Source organism: Mya arenaria, chromosome 3 (assembly GCF_026914265.1).
Source record: "Mya arenaria isolate MELC-2E11 chromosome 3, ASM2691426v1".
NCBI classification, from domain to species: domain Eukaryota; kingdom Metazoa; phylum Mollusca; class Bivalvia; order Myida; family Myidae; genus Mya; species Mya arenaria.
Genome location: NC_069124.1, coordinates 39,196,314 through 39,220,800, shown reverse-complemented (window position 1 = coordinate 39,220,800; position 24,487 = coordinate 39,196,314). Strand labels below are relative to the sequence as shown.

Sequence of the window (24,487 nt, the reverse complement as noted above, 5' to 3'; positions counted from 1 at the left end):
AACAATACCGCCAAAATGCTTCTTGTTTCAATGAATGTTAATTCAGAAGCATATTCCCAGAAAGTAAGTATCTGTCAGGTGATGCCAGTGCAGGTGGATAAGTCCGACCAGGGGGGGGGCACATACAAAAGTTAGTAACAAAGCTTGCCATGGGGTGGATTTTATTCCATTTGGAACAAAAATACACTTTCTTTTGCATACCTTTTAAAAAGTTCCTAAGAACATCGCATTTTAAAGAGTTTGAATTTATAGTACATTTTTTCAAATACTTTGATTTTCTGCTATTTGATATATCATAATATTAATCGAAAAAATATATAGATTAAACCATTTTGAATTTGAGTATCTTTGCCTGTGACTCATCTTTCATTTGGGATGTTAGATCAATTTTTCCACCACTGGTCACATGACTAGAATGTAACAAAATGTTAACTGTTATGTGTCAGGTCATAAAAGAAAGTATGTTACAATGTTTTATAAGTTGCTTTATTGTAATGTATGAAAATAATATTATTTTATTAACAGAAAGACTGAACAAATTACATTGCAAACAACACAATGCAGAACCATGCAATTAAGGTGGGAATCAAAACATATCTACAAACATACATCTCATTATAAAACTTTATCACTTTGATTTGATGTGTACATGTACTACAAAAAGTGTTGTATAACAACTATTTCTCTAATTAATCATGAGCTCTGATAAGAACTGAAAAAATACATGTACATTGCAGAGATAATTATAACATATTGGTAGTGATACTTTTAATATACAAGTATACAATAATAACGATAAAATTACCATAACAAATATTACGGGCTCCATGATTTAATGTTTTCCACAGCCATTTCATTCATGAAATTAAGCTTTTGTTTGTGCAGCATTTTACACTGAACAACATTTTAAAATTCTACCAGTATTTATTAGTAATATACCCACATGAATCGTCTATCTGCAGTAAGCAAAGATTGAGCTACTTGCAAAACGAATGGGTGTAATTTAAAAAAATGTATATTGCAGTACACTTTCTTAAACGCATAACCCTGAGTAAGATATAAACTGGTATACAGCACAAAGAAATTCAAATCATATTTGATATAAATAATAAATAATCAAGCTGTATTTTGGAAGATTATATCTTTGCACTAGACATGTACATCAATATGTCATTCATCAGTTTCACTTTGATTTTCCCCATTCTCAAAGTCAATCAACGGCTTTTCTGACGTGGAATCAGTATCACAATTTTCTTGAATATCATTTTCTTTGGACCCTTTAATTACGGTTTCACTTATAACCATGACTCTTTCATTCTCACTCGCAGTCCTCTTATTTTCACTACCTTGCACATGTTCCCCATTTTCATCTACATCAGTCAGCTGCTTGCTTTTGTAATGCTCGTCTGAGTCAGCCAAATGCTCTATAGTTTGTGACTGAACAGGTTGGTTCTCCATACTTGAGGAGTCCAGGTAGTTGTGCATGCTAGAGGTGACTGATTTTGTGTCTTTTGAGCGTTGTTCTTGCCATCTGTCTATGCTTGTTACATCCCAGTCTGTGCTCTGGGTGTCAGCTTGCATCTGGTAAGTATCTCCCTGCATGGGCATGGACTGGAGAATATAGAAGCCATTCATTTATCCTAAAATTTTGAATTCATGACAAAGAAAAACTTACGTTTTAGGATGTTCCTCAAGGCAATTTAGCATTGCATTTCAGCTTGGCATTGTTTTATGTTGGTAATTATATAATAGACAATAATAATTGGGCACACTTTCACAGCTTCTGAACAAACAATTCTGTGATTAAACCATTGTATCATTTTAAAACAAATACTTTAGTCAGTAAAACTTTATACTTTTCAGCAAATACATATCCTTTATGTCAAATGCATAGCATCAGTACACATAAGATTAGGCAGAACATTATTAAACAGACAAAAAAATAGCAGTAAGTGTCTGTCTGTTCTATGGATAAAAAACATGAAGTGTTTTGCCCACAAAATTTCCCTGACAAAAATCTTTCAATCAAAAAATTAAATTAACTTTTCTTTAGAAATACTATTAAATATCAGTTTTTACTTCACCTGCAGTGAAGCAGTGAATTCATTCACGTTTTGCATGGCCCCACTACTACTTGTCTCCCCTGATGCCAAGAGTGGGGTCGACTCATTCTGAAGCAGGGTGCGGAACGGTCCACTCACTGTCTTCTTCATTGTCGTGGTAACGACCTTTACATGCTCAACAACATCGTCCCTGACATCTTGGATGTTCCACATTGACATGAAGGACTGGCAACAGTTACCTGGAAACAAAATGGAATTTATGATATTAATTGCTTACCGGTATATTGTACTAGAGGATTACAGTTACGGTGCGTACAAGAGAAGAATGCCAATTTATAATCCTCACAAAAAAATCTGGAAAATGATATTATTTAAAACAAGAGTGGCAAACGGTCACAAGATATTCCCATCAATTTTTTTAATGTTTGTGCAATTTAAGCAATTCAAAGGACATAAATCTCAACTGATTAGGGCAACCTAGCTGTTTATAGTTCCTTAACAATATATTCTGTACATATACATATTGTCCTAGTTTGGTGATGTGAACAAGTTACTCAGCTTCTCAAGTGACAGCATGGCCAAAATCAATTTGGTGTATTACTTTATTTACCGGTATATGCAATTCAAGGACAATAACTCGCAAAGGACCAGGGGAACATTATCCAAACTTGGCTGAGATATTGTGCCCGCACACATACTGTCCAAATTAGGTAATGATCCAACAAAAGCTTCTCAAGCTAAAATCCAGACAATATAAAATTTGTGTTATCTAAGCAAATCAAAGGCCTTGACTTGGAAGTAACTGGATTGACATGGCTGGTTATCAAATTTGGACGAGTTATTGTCCTCATACTCAAATTGTCAAAGTTTGGTGATGATCTGACAAAGACTCTTTAGTTAGAGCGAGGACAAGTTAGTGAACGCAGCCCATCCAACCGTGGCCCCTGCTGACCTCACACTGCAGGTGTATTCATAATACATCATATCTTACAACAGGCATATAAAAATGCCATGAAATTGTATCATGAGATGGAACACCTATGTATCAGTGATGCACTGACATGTTAAATACTTGAGGTGAACAACTCGTAATAAATGAAGATCACAAGAGAACCACTGAGTTCCAAAAAAATTCCTTTATTTTGAGTCCAGACCATGATACAGAACATGAGAACTAATGTTCATCAAACATGCCATAGTTGTACCTGTACATTATTGCCTAGAATGATATATTGCATGTTGAAAACAAAATAAAGAGCTCATGGTGAGCTGTTTTGACTGTTTGTTGTCCACTGTTTCTTAAAAAGTCTTCATCTCTTAAAATGCTTGGACGGTTGGCTTGAAACATGTCCTGAAAGATCCTTGCATAAACCTCTTAAAGTTCCATTAACAACATAATCAACTGAGTACTAAAATTTTTATTTTTGAACAAAATATTATTTTTTATTATTGTTTTAAACTGCTATCTATGAACCTTAGCTATTATGTTATGGAGCATCAGCTCGAGTCTTCCACCTTGTTTGTTCAAATTGTGGCCTTCGTTTCTATACAGACCCATATGGTTAATAAATTTCTGAAACAAGAAGGCATAGAACTTACGTATTTGCACCAGCTAGAGGCCTCTATCAAGTGTATACAAATTGTGCCCTTTGGTTCTGAATTTGTCTGACCCCGAGTCTCATAATTTCTATATAGACTCATTTCATAAATAAACTTCAAAAATAAGATTTACTTCATCAAAATATTTAAAATACCCAAAAGTCTTATCATAATCAGACTAAAGTTGGATGGACACAACTTTTTAAATGATGGCTGCATGCAGTAATGACAAATTTACCAGTGGGCACTTAGGCACTGTCATGAGTCTATGTAATCCAGACTGTGTAGCAACATCAGTCACCAACATAGCCCGAAAACACCAGAGCTCAAACAGCTACCAGCAGCAGAGTACAAGATGAGGAGCAGACTGGATGAGTTCAAGAATACTAGGATGAAAGATCAAGTCTCCCACAAGAATTAATACAATAAAATCATTGGCTCAATCAAGGCTCTCAGCAAGGAAATAAACAAGATTCTAGATCAGCTTGAGAAGTTAACATTTCAACACTTGGATAGTTTGATGGAATATTTAAAAAAGTCTATTAAAGATGATATGGACAATAATGCCTAAATACATGATCAACTCAAGTCAATGATGGAAAAGCTCCAGCAGATTTCTGACAATCACAAGGAGATAAATTTTAGCATTGGAATCAGAAAATATCAGGACAAGTGGGGTGAAGCCAAAAGTCTTGTGCAAGAAATACAGAAATGCCCAAGAAGGAATACAATTCAATTCGGATGGAAGTGCATTGCCATTTTTTAGAAACCTTAACAGACTTGGCCATGTTTAAAATGTTCTTTACATGCCAAAAGACTTTGTTGATAGGGCTCATAGTTCAAGACATGATAATGTTAAGAATTAAAGGAGGATAAAGATAAAATGCCATATTGTACGTATTATGTGAGTTGCCAAGTGGTTACTATATTATTGCTGACTATAAAATCAAGAAAGTAAAGATTCTGAACAGTCAGTATGAAGTCATCCCTCACTTTGATCTTCTTTCACCTCCTTAACACTTGTGTCCCATGTACAGCAATGAAGTAGCCATAGCTAATGATAAGAAGGAAGCAATGTTCCCAACAGACCACTAACGCACCTCAATAGCCCACCATAACGGCCAGCTGTATTTAGTCTTAAATGGTGGTCTGTACCAGAACTGCCCCGATAGCTCAGTGGTAGAACATTAGCTTTGGGTGGGGAGTCACCGATTCAAACCTCGGCCACGTCAAACCCAAGGACGTTAAAATATTGTACCAGTAGCTGCCTAGCATTGATATTAAAAAGGGTAATACCCTGAAAAAGTGATGTACTCAGTACTGGTTAAACCCAGAAAAGTTGTATCCCTTGTTTTTGGTGCTTTAAAATGAGCATGTTAAAAAAGAGGTATCTTTGCAAAGAGCTAGGGTATCGCACACAGATCTCTTGTACATGTATCTCACTCTGTTTCTTCAAATATTCTAATATCTGGATTTGACTGCAAATTGCAGTCAATTTTATCTTATGATACAAATGGCATTTAAACACAATTTAAGTTGTAATGGGGTCACTGCAAGGTCAAACCATAATGCAGCCAATAGGCGCAGGCAGACCTTAATAAGCTCAAATAAATTAACTGTACCAGTACACAAGGGATGGCCAGCTTATAAATAAAATCTATAAAGGTATACAAACCTACTGGCAAATCCGTGATTCAGGTCAAAAGACTGTTATCAGTCCTGGTGGGGTAAGAATTTTAAAGGGACTGTACACCAGATTGGCACCAAAAAAAAGATTGGAATATTTAAGCTATATACCTAACTTGGTAATATCATGTGATAACATCGACTAGCCAATCATGCATAAGGAATTAATTCTACTAGGTAGACATACATAGTAATCTTTTTTAATGGAAAAATACGTAAAAACTGTGAAAAGTAATTTAATTGTAAACTATGTGGTACTTCAGTAAGTAAGTTTCAATGCATTGTACACATCGATACCGAGTTTATGTCAGTTTTTGACAATTTTCTTCTTTTTTTTCGCTATTTCTTCATACAGAGTACAGCCCCTTTAAGAAGTAGGCCCAGTCTTGTCTTCATTTCAAGACCATGAACTACAAGGATTCCCTGGGCTATGTGCCAAGTTTTTGAGTGGAGCAGATTCTAGCACTGTCCTACAAGTTGACAATGAGGGAAGACAAATGCTTGCCACTGTGGCTTAGAAGGCTGATGGTTTATACAGGCTTTGTTCAGTGATTGTCTTCAACCCTCATGGTTGGGAATGATGATAATAACAATACTGTTGCTGTCCAGCAGTGTTGAAGTATGATATATATACAAAAAAACTCTGAAAAAAGATGTCTGCCTGTTAGTCATAGACATCATGTCAAATTTAGCAAGTGTTGTATTGATATTTTTTCAAGTTAATTAAAATAATTTATGAATAGTGTATGTTCTATGTACAGTAAAACTGCTATCGCTCAAGGACGCAGGGGACCGATCCAAAACCTCGAGGGAACTGATGTTTTGAACGACCAGAATTTCAATTTTCCAGTCTGTTATGAAATATCTTTCAGTGTACTTTAAGTTTGAAGTCGTCAAACCGACTGTTTACTAAGACACCGATTATGTGTTGCGTTGTGGAAATCTCTCATATGTTCAAAGGCTGTCGTATACTAAATGTAAAATAAATCTCAATAAATTAATAAATAGAAATGTTTATTTTTACAAAATTGCCATATTGCAAAGCAAAGTGACAAGAAGGAATTCTTTTCAGAGATGCCGATGTTGAATCGATATGGTAGTGTTTATTCATATATTTATTTCTAATTTACATTTCTCACAATTAACTCCTTGTCATTAACTTCTCTTAACCCATTTCATTCTGAGACCCAGTTAGATATGATACCTTGAATATATGGGCATTTTCCAATAACTGATAAGCCATCTGGCAGTTTATAACCCATGTGTTGTATAAACACTGATAAAATCTTTATTACTGGTAAAATACCCAATAAAGTATACATTTTTAGAAAGGAAATAAAAATCTGCACAGATTTATGTAAATTTTATTTGCAAGTTATTTTAAATAATAAAGTAATTGGAAGTTGAACATGTGACAATGGATGAAAAAAAATAAAAAAATAAATAAATAAATATTTCAAAGCAAAATATCACACATAATTACAACATAAAAGGCACATGTATGAATGAGGGAAATATTTTAAATTCATTTATCTTCATTATGCAGAAAAAATTATGAAAATATTTAAAATACAACAAAAGTTATGACAATTTATATCAACTGTGTCGGATTTTTTTTTCTTCTGAATTTGACAAAAAAAATAAAAAAAATGTTGGGGTAAAATTTAGTCAATTGAATATATTTAATTGTCTATGAACATAGTATTTTTCATGAATTATGCAAAGTAAAGATAGATCATCTCAATAATATTTAAAAAAAAATTAAAAAAGGAAAACTTAGAAAATTATTAACTGTTTTAGACTTTTATAAAAATAAACCATTATGTACAAACATTTCTATAAAACACAAACTAAATCAGTTCTCCACATGAATATTTACAGCACTATTACACACGCTGAACATGTCTCGCCACACAGTCCTTACACACAGGCACATTACATGTTGAGCATCCGCTCTGTGTAGCTCGTACGCGGATACCGACGGCTGCCCTTGAGCGACATTCCATGCAGGACTTTTTCTTTTCAAACAGTTTTGATTTGATTTCATGTTGTTCCCATGGAACAGGTGGCAAGTTTTCAATGTTCGTCAATGGGGCTGCACGAGAAGCCTTATAATTTCCTATCAAGTCCTCGGCAAGGTCTTCCACGAAATCCTGGAACTGAGGCCATTCCCGCTGAATGACCTCAGGATTGCTATCATGTGCAATGATGTAGGCGTTATGTGCAGCAGACATCTGCATGTGGTGAAACAGACGCCGCCACCACTTCCGTGATCGATGGTTGGGCATATAGTATCCCACCATCTGATCAAACAGATCCACCCCTTTCATGTGTCGCTGGTAGTCCTCGATGGCCTTTGGAACCCGCACACGCTGTTGTTGTGGATTCCCCGATCTTCGATTGACGGTCCCAACAGCATCTGGATCATGGAATGAAGAGAGCACCATCACTGGCTTGGTGTCCTGCCAGCAGCAAGCCATAACATCATCCTTCTGGGCCACTTTGAACTCATGCTTGGGAAGTTTGACATTCTTGGGGAGGAGTTGTGGAGGCAGACCTTTCCGATTGGAACGTACCGTCCCACATGCATAAATTCCAACATTCAACAGTGAAGTAAACAAGTCGGGACTTGAGTAGAAGTTGTCCATGAAAACACGTACATTAGAAAACCTAAGATGGCTTGTGAGTTCATGAACTACTCTGTGGGAGAGCCCTTTCCCCTGCACACCTTCTTCTCTCCCTGTGTATATCTGGAATCTGTGGAGGTAGCCAGTGGTACTCTCTGCCAGGGCCCAAAGTTTAATTCCCCACTTGATTGGCTTTGACGGAAGGTACTGGCGAAACCCCAAACGTCCCTTGAACTTGACCATACTCTCATCAACTGTCACATTTCCATAGGGTGTGTATGCATTCATGAATTTGTCGTTTAGGTAGGTCATCATTGGTCTTATCTTTCGCAGTTTGTCAGGAGTTTCTTGTGGTTGCTGGTTGTCCGTCAGGTGAAGGTAGCGCCAGATGAGGTTGAAGCGATCCCTCGGCATGATGCTGTTGAAAGAGGTTGTAAACATTCTCTTGCTAGTTCGCCAGTAGTCATTCCTTGCTGGCAGCCTTAGGATGCCCATTACAAATGTCAAGCCAACAAATGCCTTCATGGTGGGTCTGTCAACTGGTGTCCACTTTGGTGCAAACCTGGATGGGGGATTTTCAGCTCGCTGTTGGTCGGCGTAGCGGTTAGTTTCCTCAACCAATAAGTCCCAGAAATCTTGGCCCCATAACAAGTCAAAGTAGTGTGCTGGCCTGGCTTCCTCAGGGTGAAGTTCTGCTGGACCACCACGCTTAGTATACCCGTTGGGCAACCTTGGGCTGAACATCTCCGTCACCCAATCATTTTGAAACCCCTCGAAATCATCCTGGTAGTCTTGATCGTCATCAAAAAACCTCAACCAAATGTCATCATTCAATGTTTCGTTGTTGTTACGATCTCTATCGACGTCTTCCAGGTTTGTACCTAACAAGTTCACATCATCTGCATCACTATCAACTTCTATGTCACTACCATCACTCAAGTCTAAAGTCCTATTCATTTCCACCCGCAAATCGCAACGAAATCGTAAAAAAACAGCTTTAATTTAAGTCAATTTCTAATTTTTTCGATCACTTCCGCATTATAATTTTCTGCGCATCTTGCTGCGCATAACTTCCGCTAATACCGGAATACGTTTAAACCGGAAACAATTAATCGAAAGTGAAAGTAAATGAACTTGAAGTTGAGTACGTCAAAAACTACGCCTTTTGGTGTATCCCGAATGTAAAGGGTAACTACACCAAAAGGTGTATCCCGAATGAAATGGGTTAATTATCTTCTCAAATGCCCTTATCAACTACTATCAGTCATGCGTAAACAGTGATAAATGGTTTTTCACACCTTATCAAAGTGCCTTTCAACTGTCATTGCAATTTTTACAACTTGCGAAAATTTTAAAACCTTTCAATAAAATTTCAAGCAATTGTTTGTTTATTTTGGAACACGCGTTTGGGAAAAAGTGTGAAATTATGACCTCGAGGGAGCCATAAGGTTTTGTGCATGATTTGTGTACTTGGGACCGACTATATTGCTCGACTCCTCGACATTTTTAGGTTCGATGCAGCGTAGGTATATTTTATATGAAAATAGAAGGAAATATGTTTGGGACCAAGCTCCGACCTTCAGGGACCGCCGGTTCTCGAATGACCGCTTGTTTGAACAACCACAGTTTTACTGTAATCATGTGTGGGATATACATGTTATTTTTCAAGCACTCAAAGTGAAGTAGTTAGATGATTTTGAACTTTCATTGAAATTCATTTGAATTTATCATTGAAACAGTATGATTATATTTGAATAAAATAAATCCCCATACAAATATAACCACCTTGAGGAGCAGCTTCATTGATGAATGGCTTGTGTGAGAAGGCAAAGTAGTGCATCACAGCTGCAATGAACATCTCTATACAGATAAGGAAATCCTGAAATAGAATGTACAAGGTACATCACTTAGTATATTTCAGAAGGTTGAATTCCATCAATTACTATTTTAACAACAGTAAATGCCTTGTTCAACTACTGGCCAGCTAATCAAAGTACCCTATATGCCTGCCAATTGTTTGGGAAAACTCATTTGAAGAAAGCTTATGTTTTGGGAAGGTATTAAGGGTAAAACTCAGTAGAAACAGAAACAAATTACTCGTTGGGAAAGCACAATATTTTAACATAATTGCATAATCTTTCAAATGTTTACCAAAAGGAACACAAGCAAATTGCCAGTTCATTTTTTTTCTTAGATAATTTAGGCACAAAACATAACTTACACCTTAGTTTGGGTTGTATGACTTGCTATAAATATGTATTGTAGTGTACAAGCGTTTATATCATTATATTAAATGACTTTTAAGTAGTCCCTACTACTGAATGACATAAACATTTTTGCACATTAACATGTGCCTATTGTCTTTGACAACATGTATACCAACTTTTATTTGAGTTATGGTCAAGGTTAAAGTGTTTGCACCATGATGTCGATGATGCGACAAATCCAAGGCTATGACAAAACCTCCACTTCTTTCATATATAAAAATCAGAAGAGCTAAAACTGATTTTTACAATTTAATATCAAATCTTTACCTGAATAGCTTTGCCAATAGCATCTTCACCATCAGGATAGAACTCAGTCTCAGAGGGAATCACTTTTAGCTTAACAAACCCTGCTATTAGCACTGACTGCCTACAATAGAAATGTCATTCATTTCTCCAAAAAAAGAGTACTCTGGAGCGGATTCCATCACTCTTTTTTTAATCTAACAAGGGGTATAAGTCGACAACTATTTAAGCAAAAGTTAATGGCCATGTTATATATGTGCTTATATGTGTATAGAGTTTAATTTGAAATCTTGATATTTTTTTTCAGTTGAAGGTTTTCATGACGACGCCGATGACGACATCAAGACTATAACAACACTTTGACTTTATTCAAACAGAAATCCTTCACTTGTTCATCCCACACTCATTGCAATATTTTGGGCAGGTAGGCGACTATGAACAATAGTTGATTACAAACAAGACAATATTTTGACAGTCTTAATAAGACACGGTCACCCAGGATATAGAAAAATAACTGTTTGAAAACTTTTAACTTAGCAATTTGTAACCTAAAAATGAAACTTTTCCTGTAGCATTTTTTTTATTCATAATGGATGGATTACCCTAAATAAATATGAATAAAAAAATAAATCAAAATCTTACCAGAATGAGAAGAAGACAACAAACTTGACACACAGAAACTTGGGAATAGGTTTGATAGGGGCCAGCATTTGCCGGGTAGCTCGGTAAAACAGCACCAAACAGTACATCGCCCACTGAAAGTACAAGACAAGTTTATTTGGTTTCATTTTACAATCTTCATTGTTTAATTCATGTAGTACAATTATGTGAATATTGGACGCCTGGTGACAACATATCCTTTTGGTAATAAAGAAAGAATATGCAAAAATCATTCCATCGTTTATTTCCAAACAGTGACGAAAACAAACTTAATTCAATATAACTGTTGAAGCATCACATAAAAGCAGCAAAGAAACTCACACTAAGCACAATGTTATGTGCTTCCAGTAGACATATTCAACCAACAAGCCCTAAACAACACTCTCGGATGCAAAGTCATGTAATTTAAACATGTACTTCTAGCAGAATCAATCAATCATTACAATTACCAAAGCAATGCTTAAAATACTTACAATTGTATTTTTATGCATTTAACATTTCATAAGTTTGTAAAGCATATGTATGGTAGGAAATTACATGGTAACAAGGTTAAGGTATTACTTACAATCTGAGAGATGTTATTTATAATAACAAGGTATGTCCAACCTGCTTTTCCACTGAATTTCCCTTCGTGATATACACCATTTACCTCACATATTCTGGAGTAAAAGAATAAGTTTTGTTCAAATCATATAAATATCCCTAAACAGCAAAGACAGTTAAATGCATAAAGAGTAAAAGACTTTTCATGGAATTGCTTTTGGTGCCCCTAGGCTCAAGGTCAAGGTCACTGTTACTAAAATTAGAAAATCAGTTGGTACTGAATAACTATAGTTAGGGTCGACATATTGCCACCAAACTTGGTATTAAGGAAGAGTGTATGGAGACCTTTTATGGGATTGTGTTTGGAGGCCCCTAGGAATAAGGTCTAGATTACTGTTACACAAAATAAAAAAAAATGGTTGGTACTGAATAACATAATTTAGGGTTGGTATATTGCAACCAAACTTGGTATATAGATAGAGCTTATGGAGATCTTTCATGTAATTGTGTTTGGGTCCCTAGGGTCAAGGTCACTGTTACTAAAAATAGAACAAGAACTGTCACAGAGACAGCGTGCTCGACTATTCCGCCGCTTTTCAATGTAAGGATTGAAAAGTTTTGGCGAAACATGCTTGGATCACTGTTAGATTAGATTTCAATGCAATAGATGGTGTGCTGAGATATAAACATAAATGTGGTTCCATGCAAAATATTAACAAGAATATTTAAGTCTAATAATAAAGGGCCATTATTTGCAAAATACAGTTATCTAACTTGGTTATCCAATTAAGTTGGGTGGTTGAATACCATTGTATAAAGTCTCAATGCAATACATCAAATAGTTGCTGAGATATTATCCTATGTGTGCTAACATGCAAGACCTTAACCAGAATTTCTAAGTCGCATAATAAAGGGGCAAAAATTATATATTATAAAATACAGAGTTATCTTACTTGATTAAATAAGAAGGTTAAATAGATGGGAGCCTGTGTGTAAATTTTCAATGCAATACATGACGTATTCGCTGAGGTATTGACTTAAAAGTGGTTACATGCAAAACCTTAACCAGAATTTCTATGTCGAATAAAAAAGGGGCCATTATTTTAATTTAATGCAAACTGGAGTTAATTTACTTGGTTATATAAGTAGATGGTTGAGTACCATTGTATAAAGTATCATTGCAATCCATCAAGTAATTGCTGAGATATTAACCTATGTGTGTTTACATGCAAAACCTTAACCAGAATTTCTTAGTCAAATAATAAAGGCCCATAATTTGCATTATATTCAAAAAAGTGTTATCTGGGAATACATATCTAATTTTTCAATGCAATACATGATATATTTGCTGAGATATTGACTTAAATGTGGTAACATGCAAAACCTTAACCAGAATTTCTAAGTCGAATAATAAAGGGCAATTATGTTGCATTAAATGCAAACTAGAGTTATCTAACTTGGTTAATTAAGTAGGTTGGATGGTTGACTTCCATTGTATAAAGTCTCAATGCAATACCTCAAGTAGTTGCTGAGATATTAACCTATGTGTGCTTACACGCAAAACCTTAACCAGAATTTCTAAGTCGAATAATAAAGGCCTATTATTTGCATTATATTCAAATAATTGTTATCTAACTTCATTATTTTAGTATGTAAGATGGTTGGGAATACATATCCAAAGTTTCAATGCAATAACTGATGTATTTACTGAGATAATGACTTAAAGGTGCTTACATGCAAAACCTTAACCAAGATGTGACGCCAACACCGACGCTACCACCGACGCCAGGGTGAGTAGTATAGCTCTCCTTATTCTTCGAATAGTCGAGCTAAAAATGGTTGGTACTGAAGTTAGGGTTGACATATTGTGACCAAGCTTGGTATATAGGAAGAGTTTATGGATACCTTTCATGGGATTGTGTTTGGCAACTATAGGGTCAAAGTAAAGGTCACTGTTATTTAAAGAAAAGGTTTGAAACTGAACTAGAGCTGACACAGGAGTGATGAATACCCCCAAATGCCGCCTGGACACAGGAATGGCAAACCATTCCTTTGAAAAGAGGCCATAACTCCAAGGTTACTGCACACTGCATCTTCTTTTATCATGCATGTATTGTATTATTTAAATCTGTTGAGTAATTTAGAAGTTACACTGCTGACAAGAAAAACTAGCTGTTCATGAGTTATCGTCCGGAAACCGTTTTTCTATTTTAAGTAACAGTGACCTTGACCTTGGCCCCACCAGCCCCAATATAGAACTTGACCTGTATCTTCTGATGTAACACCTGTGTACCAAAAACTGTTCAAATCTGTCAAGCCTTTCATGATTTATCGTCCGGAAACCGTTTTTCTATTTTTAGTAACAGTGACCTTGACTTTGGCCCCACCAGCTCGATTATCGAACTTGACCTGTATCTTCTGATGTTACACCTGTGTACTAAAAATTGTTCATATCTGTCAAACTGTTCATGAGTTATCGTCTGGAAACCATTTTCCTATTTTTAGTAACAGTGACCTTGACTTTGGCCCCACCAGCCCCAATATCGAACTTGATCTATATCTTCTGATGTTACACCTGTGTACCAAACTGTATCTTCTGATGTTACACCTGTGTACCAAAAATTGTTCAAATCTGTCTAGTCTTTCATGAGTTATCGTCCGGAAACCGTTTTTCTATTTTTAGTAACAGTGACCTTGACCTTGGCCCCACCAGCCCCAATATCAAACTTGACCGGTATCTTCTGATGTTACACCTGTGTACCAAAAATTGTTCAAATCTGTCAAGCCTTTCATGAGTTATCGTCTGGAAACCATTTTTCTATTTTAAGTAACAATGACCTTGACCTTGGCCCCACCAGCCCCAATATCGAACTTGACCTGTATCTTCTGATGTTACACCTGTGTACCAAAAATTGTTCAAATCTGTCTAGCCTTTCATGAGTTATCGTCCGGAAACCGTTTTTCTATTTTTAGTAACAGTGACCTTGACCTTGGCCCCACCAGCCCCAATATCGAACTTGACCAGTATCTTCTGATGTTACACCTGTGTACCAAAAATTGTTCAAATTTGTCAAGCCTTTCATGAGTTATCGTCCGGAAACCATTTTTCTATTTTTAGTAACAGTGACCTTGACCTTGGCCCCACCAGCCCCAATATCGAACTTGACCTGTATCTTCTGATGTTACACATGTGTACCAAAAATTGTTCAAATCTGTCTAGCCTTTCATGAGTTATCGTCCGGAAACCGTTTTTCTATTTTTAGTAACAGTGACCTTGACATTGGCCCCACTAGCCCCAATATCGAACTTGACCTGTTTCTTCTGATGTTACACCTGTGTACCAAAAATTGTTCAAATTTGTCAAGCCTTTCATGAGTTATCGTCCGGAAACCATTTTTCTATTTTTAGTACCCGGTAACAGTGACCTTGACCTTGGCCCCACCAGCCCCAATATCGAATTTGACCTGTATCTTCTGATGTTACACCTGTGTACCAAAATTTTTTCAAATCTGTCTATTCTTTCATGAGTTATCGTCCGGAAACCAAGAAAACTGACAGACCGACCGACAGACAGACAGACAGACAGACAGACCGACCGACCGACCGACCGACAAGCTCACTCCTATATACCCCCTCAAACTTCGTTTGTGGGGGTATAATAACATTAGTTAGGGTTTACATATTGTGACCAACATTGGTATGTTGGATGAGTTTATTGGGTGACCTTTAATGGGATTGCATTTGGTGCCCCTAGGTTCAACGTGACTGTTACTACGGTATAAATAAAGTTCTTCAATCAATCATTTAAAACCTGGTTTTGTTGCAATAAGGTGTTTCTTGTTTTTTAATGTTAACAATGCCCTAGTCTTCGTTATTGCTGCATTCTGAATGGGCAAGCTCAAACTGATTTGTCCAATGGTAAACAACATTTCAAATATAGGCCATTCTTTTCCATAAATATAAAATGCCGAAAACAAACTGTGTGCTAAAATATACTCATAATGCTATGGTGGTAGTTATTGGTCCGACAACAGCATATTGAAATATACTCACAATGCTATGATGGTAGTTATTGGTCTGACAACTGCGTACTGTAATACACTCACAATGCTATGATGGTAGTTAATGGTCTGACAACTGCGTACTGTAATATACTCACAATGCTATGATGGTAGTTAATGGTCTGACAACTGTGTACTGTAATATACTCACAATACTATGATGGTAGTTAATGGTCTGACAACTGTGTACTGTAATATACTCACAATGCTATGATGGTAGTTATTGGTCTGACAACTGTGTACTGTAATACAATCACAATGCTATGATGGTAGTTAATGGTCTGACAACTGAATACTGTAATACACTCACAATGCAATGATGGTAGTTAATGGTCTGACAACAGTGTACTGTAATATCACCACAATGTTATGATGGTAGTTAATGGTCTGACAACTGCGTACTGTTATATACTCACAATGCTATGATTGTAGTTAATGGTCTGATAACTGCGTACTGTAATATACTCACAATGCTTTGATGGTACTTATTGGTCTGAAAACTGTGTACTGTAATACACTCACAATGCTATGATGGTAGTTAATGGTCTGACAACTGCGTACTGTAATATCCTCACAATGCTATGGTGGTAGTTAATGGTCTGACAACTGCGTACTGTAATATACTCACAATGCTATGATGGTAGTTATTGGTCTGACAACTGTGTACTGTAACACTCCATGTTTACAGCGCTGCAACATTTTACTGAAATTTAAACAAAGACTGCCATAATAGTTAGTGATGAAATAAACATTTATTAATAATTATTTTAACTAGCTTGAGTAACAAGTCTTGTAATCAAACAATTTTACTTTAATATCATTATTAAGAAAAACCTTTATTTGTACATTTAAGAGAATTTCATATTAGATAGTGTGCCCAAAACTTCAAATAACATGTTTTTAACAATTCCAGCATAGCAAGGTTTTATTTATAAATAACCATATGTTCATGTGCATGTTTTTACAAAAAAGATAAAAGACTCTCTAAAGAAATACATGTACCTTCCCATTGGCCATGGTGGCAAACAGCAGAATGGTATAAGGTGTTTCTGTGGCCTGCTCCTGCGCATTGCTATTTCTAGTTGGGGATGAACGCTCCAGAGATAGCTTAGCAGGTATGCCATAAAGTTGTAGATCACATATGCTTCATAACACTCGCGGATTGTGTCCAAATATATAGCAGCTTCTTTAAATCTCAAGGCAAACCACTGAAAATACATGTGCAAGTATAAATGAGTGGTGAATGACTGTTATTTTTTCACCCACCAATCATAGATGGCAGTTTTAATATGGTGAAGTGTATCTATATAGAAAATTTTCACTATCTCTGATCGAAACTGCCACATATTCCATCAATATGCTAACTTGATCACATTTGAACTGACATTTCACATTGTTGACTGATCAATAGTGTTTGTTTTTATCTAAAAAGATGAAAACCAATGATATACAAAACATTGTAAATATTATTTTGATATGCATGACATTGCTGAAATCTTAAAATCGTTCAAGGCTAAATAAATTAATAACAAGAGCGGTCACAGACAGCTATATCCCCCGCCTCATGGGGCATTTTTGTAACGAAAGCCAATCAATGGTAAGGGTAGTTTCTCAGGAACATAAGAAATGCGTAAAATTAAGAAAGGGCAATAACTCTTTCAAATACGGTCAAATTGCAGAAGCCTGACAATATGCGCTGCATCACTTAATAGTCATCAATGTAAGTGGAGTTGCAAAGAAACCAATTTTAAATGTAAAATAAGCAAAGGGCAATAACTCTTTCAAAAATGGTCAAATCAGGAAAGCCCAACAATATGCACTGATTCACTTTATGATCATCAATCTGTGAAAGTTTGGTAGAAATCGCATGAAAAACGTTAAGAGGAGTTGCGAAGAAACCAATTTTATACGTAAAATAAGCAAAGGGCAATAATTCTTTCAAAAATGGTCGAATCAGTAAAGCCCGACAATATGCGCTGCTTCACTTTATGATCATCAATCTGTGAAAGTTTGGTAGAAATCGCATGAAAGGGTAAGAGCAGTTGCGAAGAAACCAATTTTAAATGTAAAATAAGCAAAGGGCAATAACTCTTTCAAAAATAGTCGAATCAGGAAAGCCCGACAATATGCGCTGCTTCACTTTATGATAATCAATCTGTGAAAGTTTGGTAGAAATCGCATGAAAAACGTAAGAGGAGTTGTGAAGAAACCAATTTTAAATGTAAAATAAGCAAAGGGCAATAACTCTTTCAAAAATGGTCAAATCAGTAAAGCCAGACAATATGCCCTGCTTCACTGTATGATCATCAATCTGTGAAAGTTTGGTAGAAACCGCATGAAAAACGTAAGAGCAGTTGCGAAGAAACCAATTTTAAATGTTAAATAAGCAAAGGGCAATAACTCTTTCAAAAATAGTCGAATCAGGAAAGCCCGACAATATGCGCTGCTTCACTTTATGATCATCAATCTGTGAAAGTTTGGTAGAAATCGCAAGAAAAAAATAAGAGGAGTTGCGAAGAAACCAATTTTAAATGTAAAATAAGCAAAGGGCAATAACTCTTTCAAAAATGGTCAAATCAGGAAAGCCCAACAATATGCACTGATTCACTTTATGATCATCAATCTGTGAAAGTTTGGTAGAAATCGCATGAAAAACGTAAGAGGAGTTGCGAAGAAATCAATTTTAAATGTAAAATAAGCAAAGGGCAATAACTTTTTCAAAAATGGTCGAATCGGGAAAGCCCAACAATATGCGCTGCTTCACTTCATGATCATCAATCTGTGAAAGTTTGGTAGAAATCGCATGAGAAATGTAAGAGGAGATGCAAAGAAATGAATGTGAGCCGGACGGACGCACACAGACACACACACACACACACACACACACACACACGGAATCGTGCCTACCATTACTATATCCCCTCGCCTTTTCAAGGCGGAGGATAAAAAAGTATCTAATTCAACGTTTTATACAAATTTTATTATTTCAAAGTTCAAAAAATGTATGTAATATTTAAAATGTAAAAATCATAATAATTAATCTAATACAAGCATGTGTCTTTAAACCTTTGTAATACAAAAACTATATTATTTGGCCCCAAACAGAGGCTTAAATCTCAGGGTAATCTTAACGTCACTTGTTAAGGTCTTTCCACTGAGTCCGAGGATTCCGTTAAATACTTAGGTGCAACCATTGATAAGTGATTATGTTTTGACGTTATGGTTATGTCTATTATCAAGAAAGCTAATGCAAGATTAAAGTTTTTGTAGAGAGACTGTGATTTCCTTACACAACATACCAAGAAGTTGCTGGTTATATCTCTTATTCAGTGCCATTTTGACTATGCTTCAACTGTTTAGTTTTATTCTATTACTCAAGAATTGAGAAACAAGCTACAGGTTACCAAAAATAAACTTATTAGATTTGTCTTAATTTTTGATTCTAAAACCCATATTGGTAAGGAGCTTTTCACTTATCTGAATTGGATACAAGTGGCATGACTTTAAGGTATCTTCTAAAACAGCTCCTTCCTACATGATTGATCATTTTATCCCTGCTAGTTCAGTTCATAATTATAGCACTGCATTTAGAGTGACCCCATCAACTAGTGTCAATGATACATCTTCATTTGTCAATAGTGGTCGCTTTTCCTACCCAAAGGTCAAGAGTTTTGATATGAAGTCCTTTGTCTATTGTGGTTGTTTATTGTTGAAAGAGTTACCACAAGCTATAAGGAATATTAAGTCTATAAAAAGTTTTTGGTCCTCTTTTAAACCGTACTTGTTAGAATAAGGCCATTCTAATTTTATTCTATTAGTTTAATTTGGTTTCTTGTCATGATTAGTACATTTATCATGGGAATAATTTGTAACACAACTTCTGTGATAATATTGTGTCAGGTTTTACAAGTTTTTACAATCATGTCCCGTGCCAAAAATAAGCACAGCTTCCTGAAAAGCGCAGCTTTAGCTTAGCTAAAGCTATGCTTTTCAAAAAGCTGAGCTTTTTAAGCTACGCTTTTTTTAAAAAGCTTAGCAAATGCTGTGCTTTTTAAGAAAGGTTAGCAAAAGCTGCGCTTTTTTAGAAAAGCTTCGCTAAAGCTATGTCTTTTACTCTAAAAAGCTGTGCTTTTCTTTCGAAAGCTGCGCTTTTTGTTTATGAGATGTGTTTTTTATAAAGAAAGCTTCGCTAAAGCTGCGGTTTTTTTTAAAGCTTAGCTAAAGCTGTGTCTTTTGTATATGGTAAAAGATTGCCTCTAAGAAAACCTTCATCTTTTTCATCAAAGCTGCGTCTTTTGCATCAAAGCTTCGTCTTTTTCATCAAATGCTATGTCTTTTCCAAACTTTCAATAGACTAAGTATTTCTTTAAAGACTAAGCTTTTCAAACAAAATACTAAGCTCTTAGATCCAGCTTTTGATTATTAATAACTCACTGAGCTTAATTGAAAATAAACGTTAGATATGTATTTTTTTCAGAAAAGCATGTGTCTAAAATATATGCCTGTTTGATTAAATAATTGTTTTCCTTTTAAAAGTCTTTAAAAATGTGTTCCATTTCTCATTATTTAAATTTGGTCTTTTAATTCTTAATATCCAAAGAATGACTTCAGTGAGAATAATCAATTAATCAATCAATCATTCAATCAATCAATCAGCCAGCGAGTCAATCAATCTATCTATCAATCAATCAATAGACAATAATAATAATAATAATAATAATAATAATAATAATAATAATAATAATAATAATAATAATAATAATAATGAATTAACCAATCAATCAAATCATAATTTCAATTTGATAATATTATACAATCAAAATAATACATTTTCTTAAAATAATAATTAATTGCATGGTTAACTGCTTACTGTACAGAATTGATATAACTTTGATTTCCTTTCAACAGAAAACTGAATTCTTTTTTAATGAGGCTGATTGTTATCAGAGATTAACCAATCAAATTTCAGCACCAAAATTCAAACAACATTAGGATAGCAATCTTGTTTTTTTTATAAAAAGATTAAACAATGTTGATGTATTTTAATGAAGTAATGAGTTTACACAAATAAAAACCATTGATAATTAAAGGGATTAATGAAATAAATTCATGATTTTACCATCATTAGATCAGGTGAACATAAACTATGATTTTGAACATGATAATTCCAAATATTGATGTTTTGTGATAAGTTGAAAATATTCCTCAAGTCATCAGGTATGTTTCTTTTCTTACAAGTTGTTCATTTAAGATAACAATCACTAATTGTCAATAATGTACAATATTTGTCATAATGAAGAAATTCCCTAATAAAAATATGTTGTAAATAGTTCCCTCTGTGTAATACAGAGCTGTTTAAAGAATCTCTAAGAACTTTTAGCAAAAAGGCTGCTAAAAAGAACACAAAGAAAAATGTGGGGACAGTCAATTTCCTATTTGTAGATAAAAGTTTAATAGATTATATTCACAATAAAGCAAACTTTCTAAAATGTTGTAATAGTTTCCACTAGAAACACCAGAACAAAAGTTGTTTTTGTATTTTAGATAAAGAAGATTTAAACAAAATAATACAATATAAAGTATAATGTTTAAACCATTTATTTTATGCTTTTCTGACTGTTTTTTAGAAATCAAATTTTATCAGTGGAATAAAAATATTACACAGTTTCACATTACACAGCAACATCAGGGTATCATTATCATTTTTTCAGTAGAAGAAATTGCTATATTATTTTACTTTATATAATTATGTGATCTATTTTTATTAAATGACAAAAAGCACATGTCAGCTGCACTTTTTCAGCCAAAAAGCTATGCTTTTAGATGCGCTTTTTCCTAAAAAAGCTATGCTTTTAGCCAAAATAGCTAGCTATTTTGGGTCAATACCACCATTAGCTGCGCTTTTTTATGAAGAGCTGCGCTTTTACAGAAATAAAAAATGCTTTTTGACAAAATAGCTTACCCGGTAGCTATTTTTGTCTGAAAAAGCTAAGCTTTTTGGCCAATACCACAAAAAGCTGGGCTTTTTCAACAAAAATAGCTTAGCTATTTATGCAAATAGCTAAGCTATTTTAGAAAAAAAGCTAAGCTATTTGCCAAAATAGCTTAGCTATTATGACCAAAAGCTGAGCTATTTTGACAAAAAGCTAAGCTTTTTTGGGGGGAAAAGCTATGCTATTGTATTTTTTTTTCAAAAGCTGTGTTTTTTATCCCTAAAAGCTGTGCTTTTTTTTGCCAATACCGCTATGCTTTTAGCTATGCTTTTAGCTAAGCTTTTAGCTGAGCTTTAGTGAACCTTTTTTGGCACCAAGTGGTAGTAGCAATTTACACCTTCAGAATAACAATTTTGTGATTTGTTTTCGTTTAGATTATGTCACCTGTCTGTGCAATTATATAATACATTTATTTATGGTTGCTTTTAAAATGATTGTCTTTCTTTGAAACTGTGATATATTTAGATGTATCTTCATATGTCAAACTATTATCTTCCGCAAAGACCACAATGAAAATGTGATATCCCTTGTGAATAATGTTGACATGATCTATTCAATAATGCTTGTTGTTTTACTCATTTATAATGTTTCCATGTTTTATTCAATGTATACAAATGATTTTTTAAGAATAGTAGTACTAGTGGCTACTTACAGCATTAAGGGCATAAATTGGTACCATCCAGATGATTCTGAAATAGTATATTGAAACATGTATTAGACATTGCTGCTTTATGCACCTATCAATATTATGCCCCACAGGGTGGGCAGTAGTCACATACTAGGACTGGAGACAACAGGTGATTCCAGACAGGCAGGATTGTGACAGGCCTGATGAGATTGCTACTTGGGAAATGGACTTTGCTGAAAAAAAATCCAAAGAATTTCGATACTTGGAACATCCCTGACCACAGGGATTTTTAATATTACCCTGCTGCTCCAGCGGTGGGATTAAGACAACAAAATGTGCAGTTTGTCTTAATCCCCTGACTGTGCTCACCACACCACCATACCACTCCACTTCCTGTTTGGACAAACATTGAAAGGTTTAAACCAGGTGTAAAAGTGAATTTGGCTGTCGTTTTCCGATCAGGGCTCTCACTAGGCTGAAAATTTTGGGAGAAGTGACATCTCCTTCAGTCAAATTAGGGAAGAGTGGGGAGACTTTAGGGCTTTTTCGTAACACCTGGTACAAAAACTATACCATACCACACACCTCCGTTTATATTCACATTCAAAATGATTGCTATTACTATATAAAATGTTCATAAAATAATATATCATTTTTGGCTCATCAAAAGTGTATTTGTCAATGTCACATAGATTATCTCCAAAACGAATCTAAAATGAAACAAAAACCAAGACAGCTAAGCATTTGAAACAATCGCATTTGAAACAATCAAAATGACCTCATAAATGAACTGTTAAAAAAACATTTAGTGCAGGGGGACGAATCTTAATTTGGTACATTCAGGATAGGGTACGAATGTCACATTCAGCTGTGCTGTTATTTACTTGTCCCTGGCTAAAAAAAATTCAATATGCTGACATTTAAGAACCAAATGACATTTTAATCACTGTCCTTGATGAAAAATTTACCAATAGGCAATACATAACGGGAGGTTGAGAAATTAACTCGGAAAATTGTTCAGACAAAATGGCGATCTCTCCAAAAATACTGTAAGTAAACAGTGCATAAAGCAAAAAAAAATATTTTTGTGATTACAAAACATTTTTTTATCATGAACATTTCACTAAAACCAATCAAATATTTGTTAATACGTCATATTATTGATTTTCTTAGCACCACCTTGCCAATGGCGCGAGATGGCTATGATTGTCTGCTTCAAAAGCAACAATGTTTAAAATGTCTTGCTTTGTTTGTTCAATACATATATCAATTATTGTATAACTTGATTAATGCTTGACAAGATTTTTCATAAATGTGACACCTTTTCTATCGCATATTAACTTAAAATATAACTTATATCTTTTGATCAGGGTCTTCTCAATGTACATTCTTATTGTTAACTTTCGGGACAGTGGCCAAATACTCGTTGATTGACAGATTTACAATGTGCTAAAAGTTTCGGCGAAGTCAATGTCGCTTTGATGATGGGCGAAGTCTGGGAATTTTAGGCGACCACTTCGCCCCCTTGCGAGAGCCCTGCGGATTATCCAATGTTTTTCACATTGGTGGAAAAACTGATGGTTTTCAGCTGTACACAATGTAATGCCACACATATATACTATACTATACTATGGAAGTTAATGTCATTTTTGTTAAAGGCAAATTATAATTAAATCCAAATTCTTCTGGTACATGTTGAAAAGTTAATCACTTTTTATAATAGTTCATCTTACCTAATTATATATTTTTGGAGATGTGGTTGAGTATAATTTATTGTGTGAAGGATTATTTCCCATAATGACAAGGGGACGGCAATCAACACAAATACACCTCCTGTAAACCATGCTTTTACATGTTTATCCTTGTTACTTGTTAGTTCTATAATACACAGTGGAATTGCAATCATCATCAAAATGAAATAAACCATCATGGTCAAAGGCCTTATCCAGTTTTTCCAATGTGCTATGAAATCCATTTTGTAAGTTTATATTAAATTCAGTTTAAACATGTAACTGTTATTATCAATAAAGTAACATTTGAAAGATTTCCCTTAAATTTTAGTGTCGTCCGCCATGTTGAAATCATGTGACCTCCTCACTGAACACTCAACGAAAAAA

At 34.9% G+C, this 24,487-nt stretch overlaps 1 protein-coding gene across 1 annotated transcript; it reads right to left on the bottom strand.

Annotated features, from left to right (window-relative positions):
• Positions 1–469: 469 nt before the first annotated feature.
• On the bottom strand, positions 470–24,458 carry LOC128227982 (transmembrane protein 184C-like). The gene is made up of 10 exons (XM_052938986.1): positions 24,104–24,458; positions 22,395–22,431; positions 16,752–16,957; positions 16,378–16,452; positions 11,711–11,804; positions 11,128–11,240; positions 10,510–10,609; positions 9,761–9,854; positions 2,085–2,302; positions 470–1,611 (listed from the first exon to the last, which is right to left on the bottom strand). The coding sequence occupies exons 1-10, from the start codon at positions 24,343–24,345 to the stop codon at positions 1,171–1,173; spliced, it is 1,620 nt and encodes a 539-aa protein (XP_052794946.1). The 5' UTR covers positions 24,346–24,458; the 3' UTR covers positions 470–1,170.
• Between the last annotated feature and the right edge of the window lie 29 nt (positions 24,459–24,487).

What these genes read in the sequence shown, in the direction of transcription:
- LOC128227982 (XM_052938986.1), bottom strand. Translation starts at nt 24,345, where the DNA reads ATGGATTTCATAGCACATTGGAAAAACTGGATAAGGCCTTTGACCATG. An exon ending in ATAACTACCATCATAGCATT is followed by an intron (nt 11,805 to 16,377) that starts GTGAGTATATTA and finishes CTTTTACTCCAG; the next exon opens with AATATGTGAGGTAAATGGTG. An exon ending in CAATGAAGCTGCTCCTCAAG is followed by an intron (nt 2,303 to 9,760) that starts GTGGTTATATTT and finishes TTTTGTTTCCAG; the next exon opens with GTAACTGTTGCCAGTCCTTC.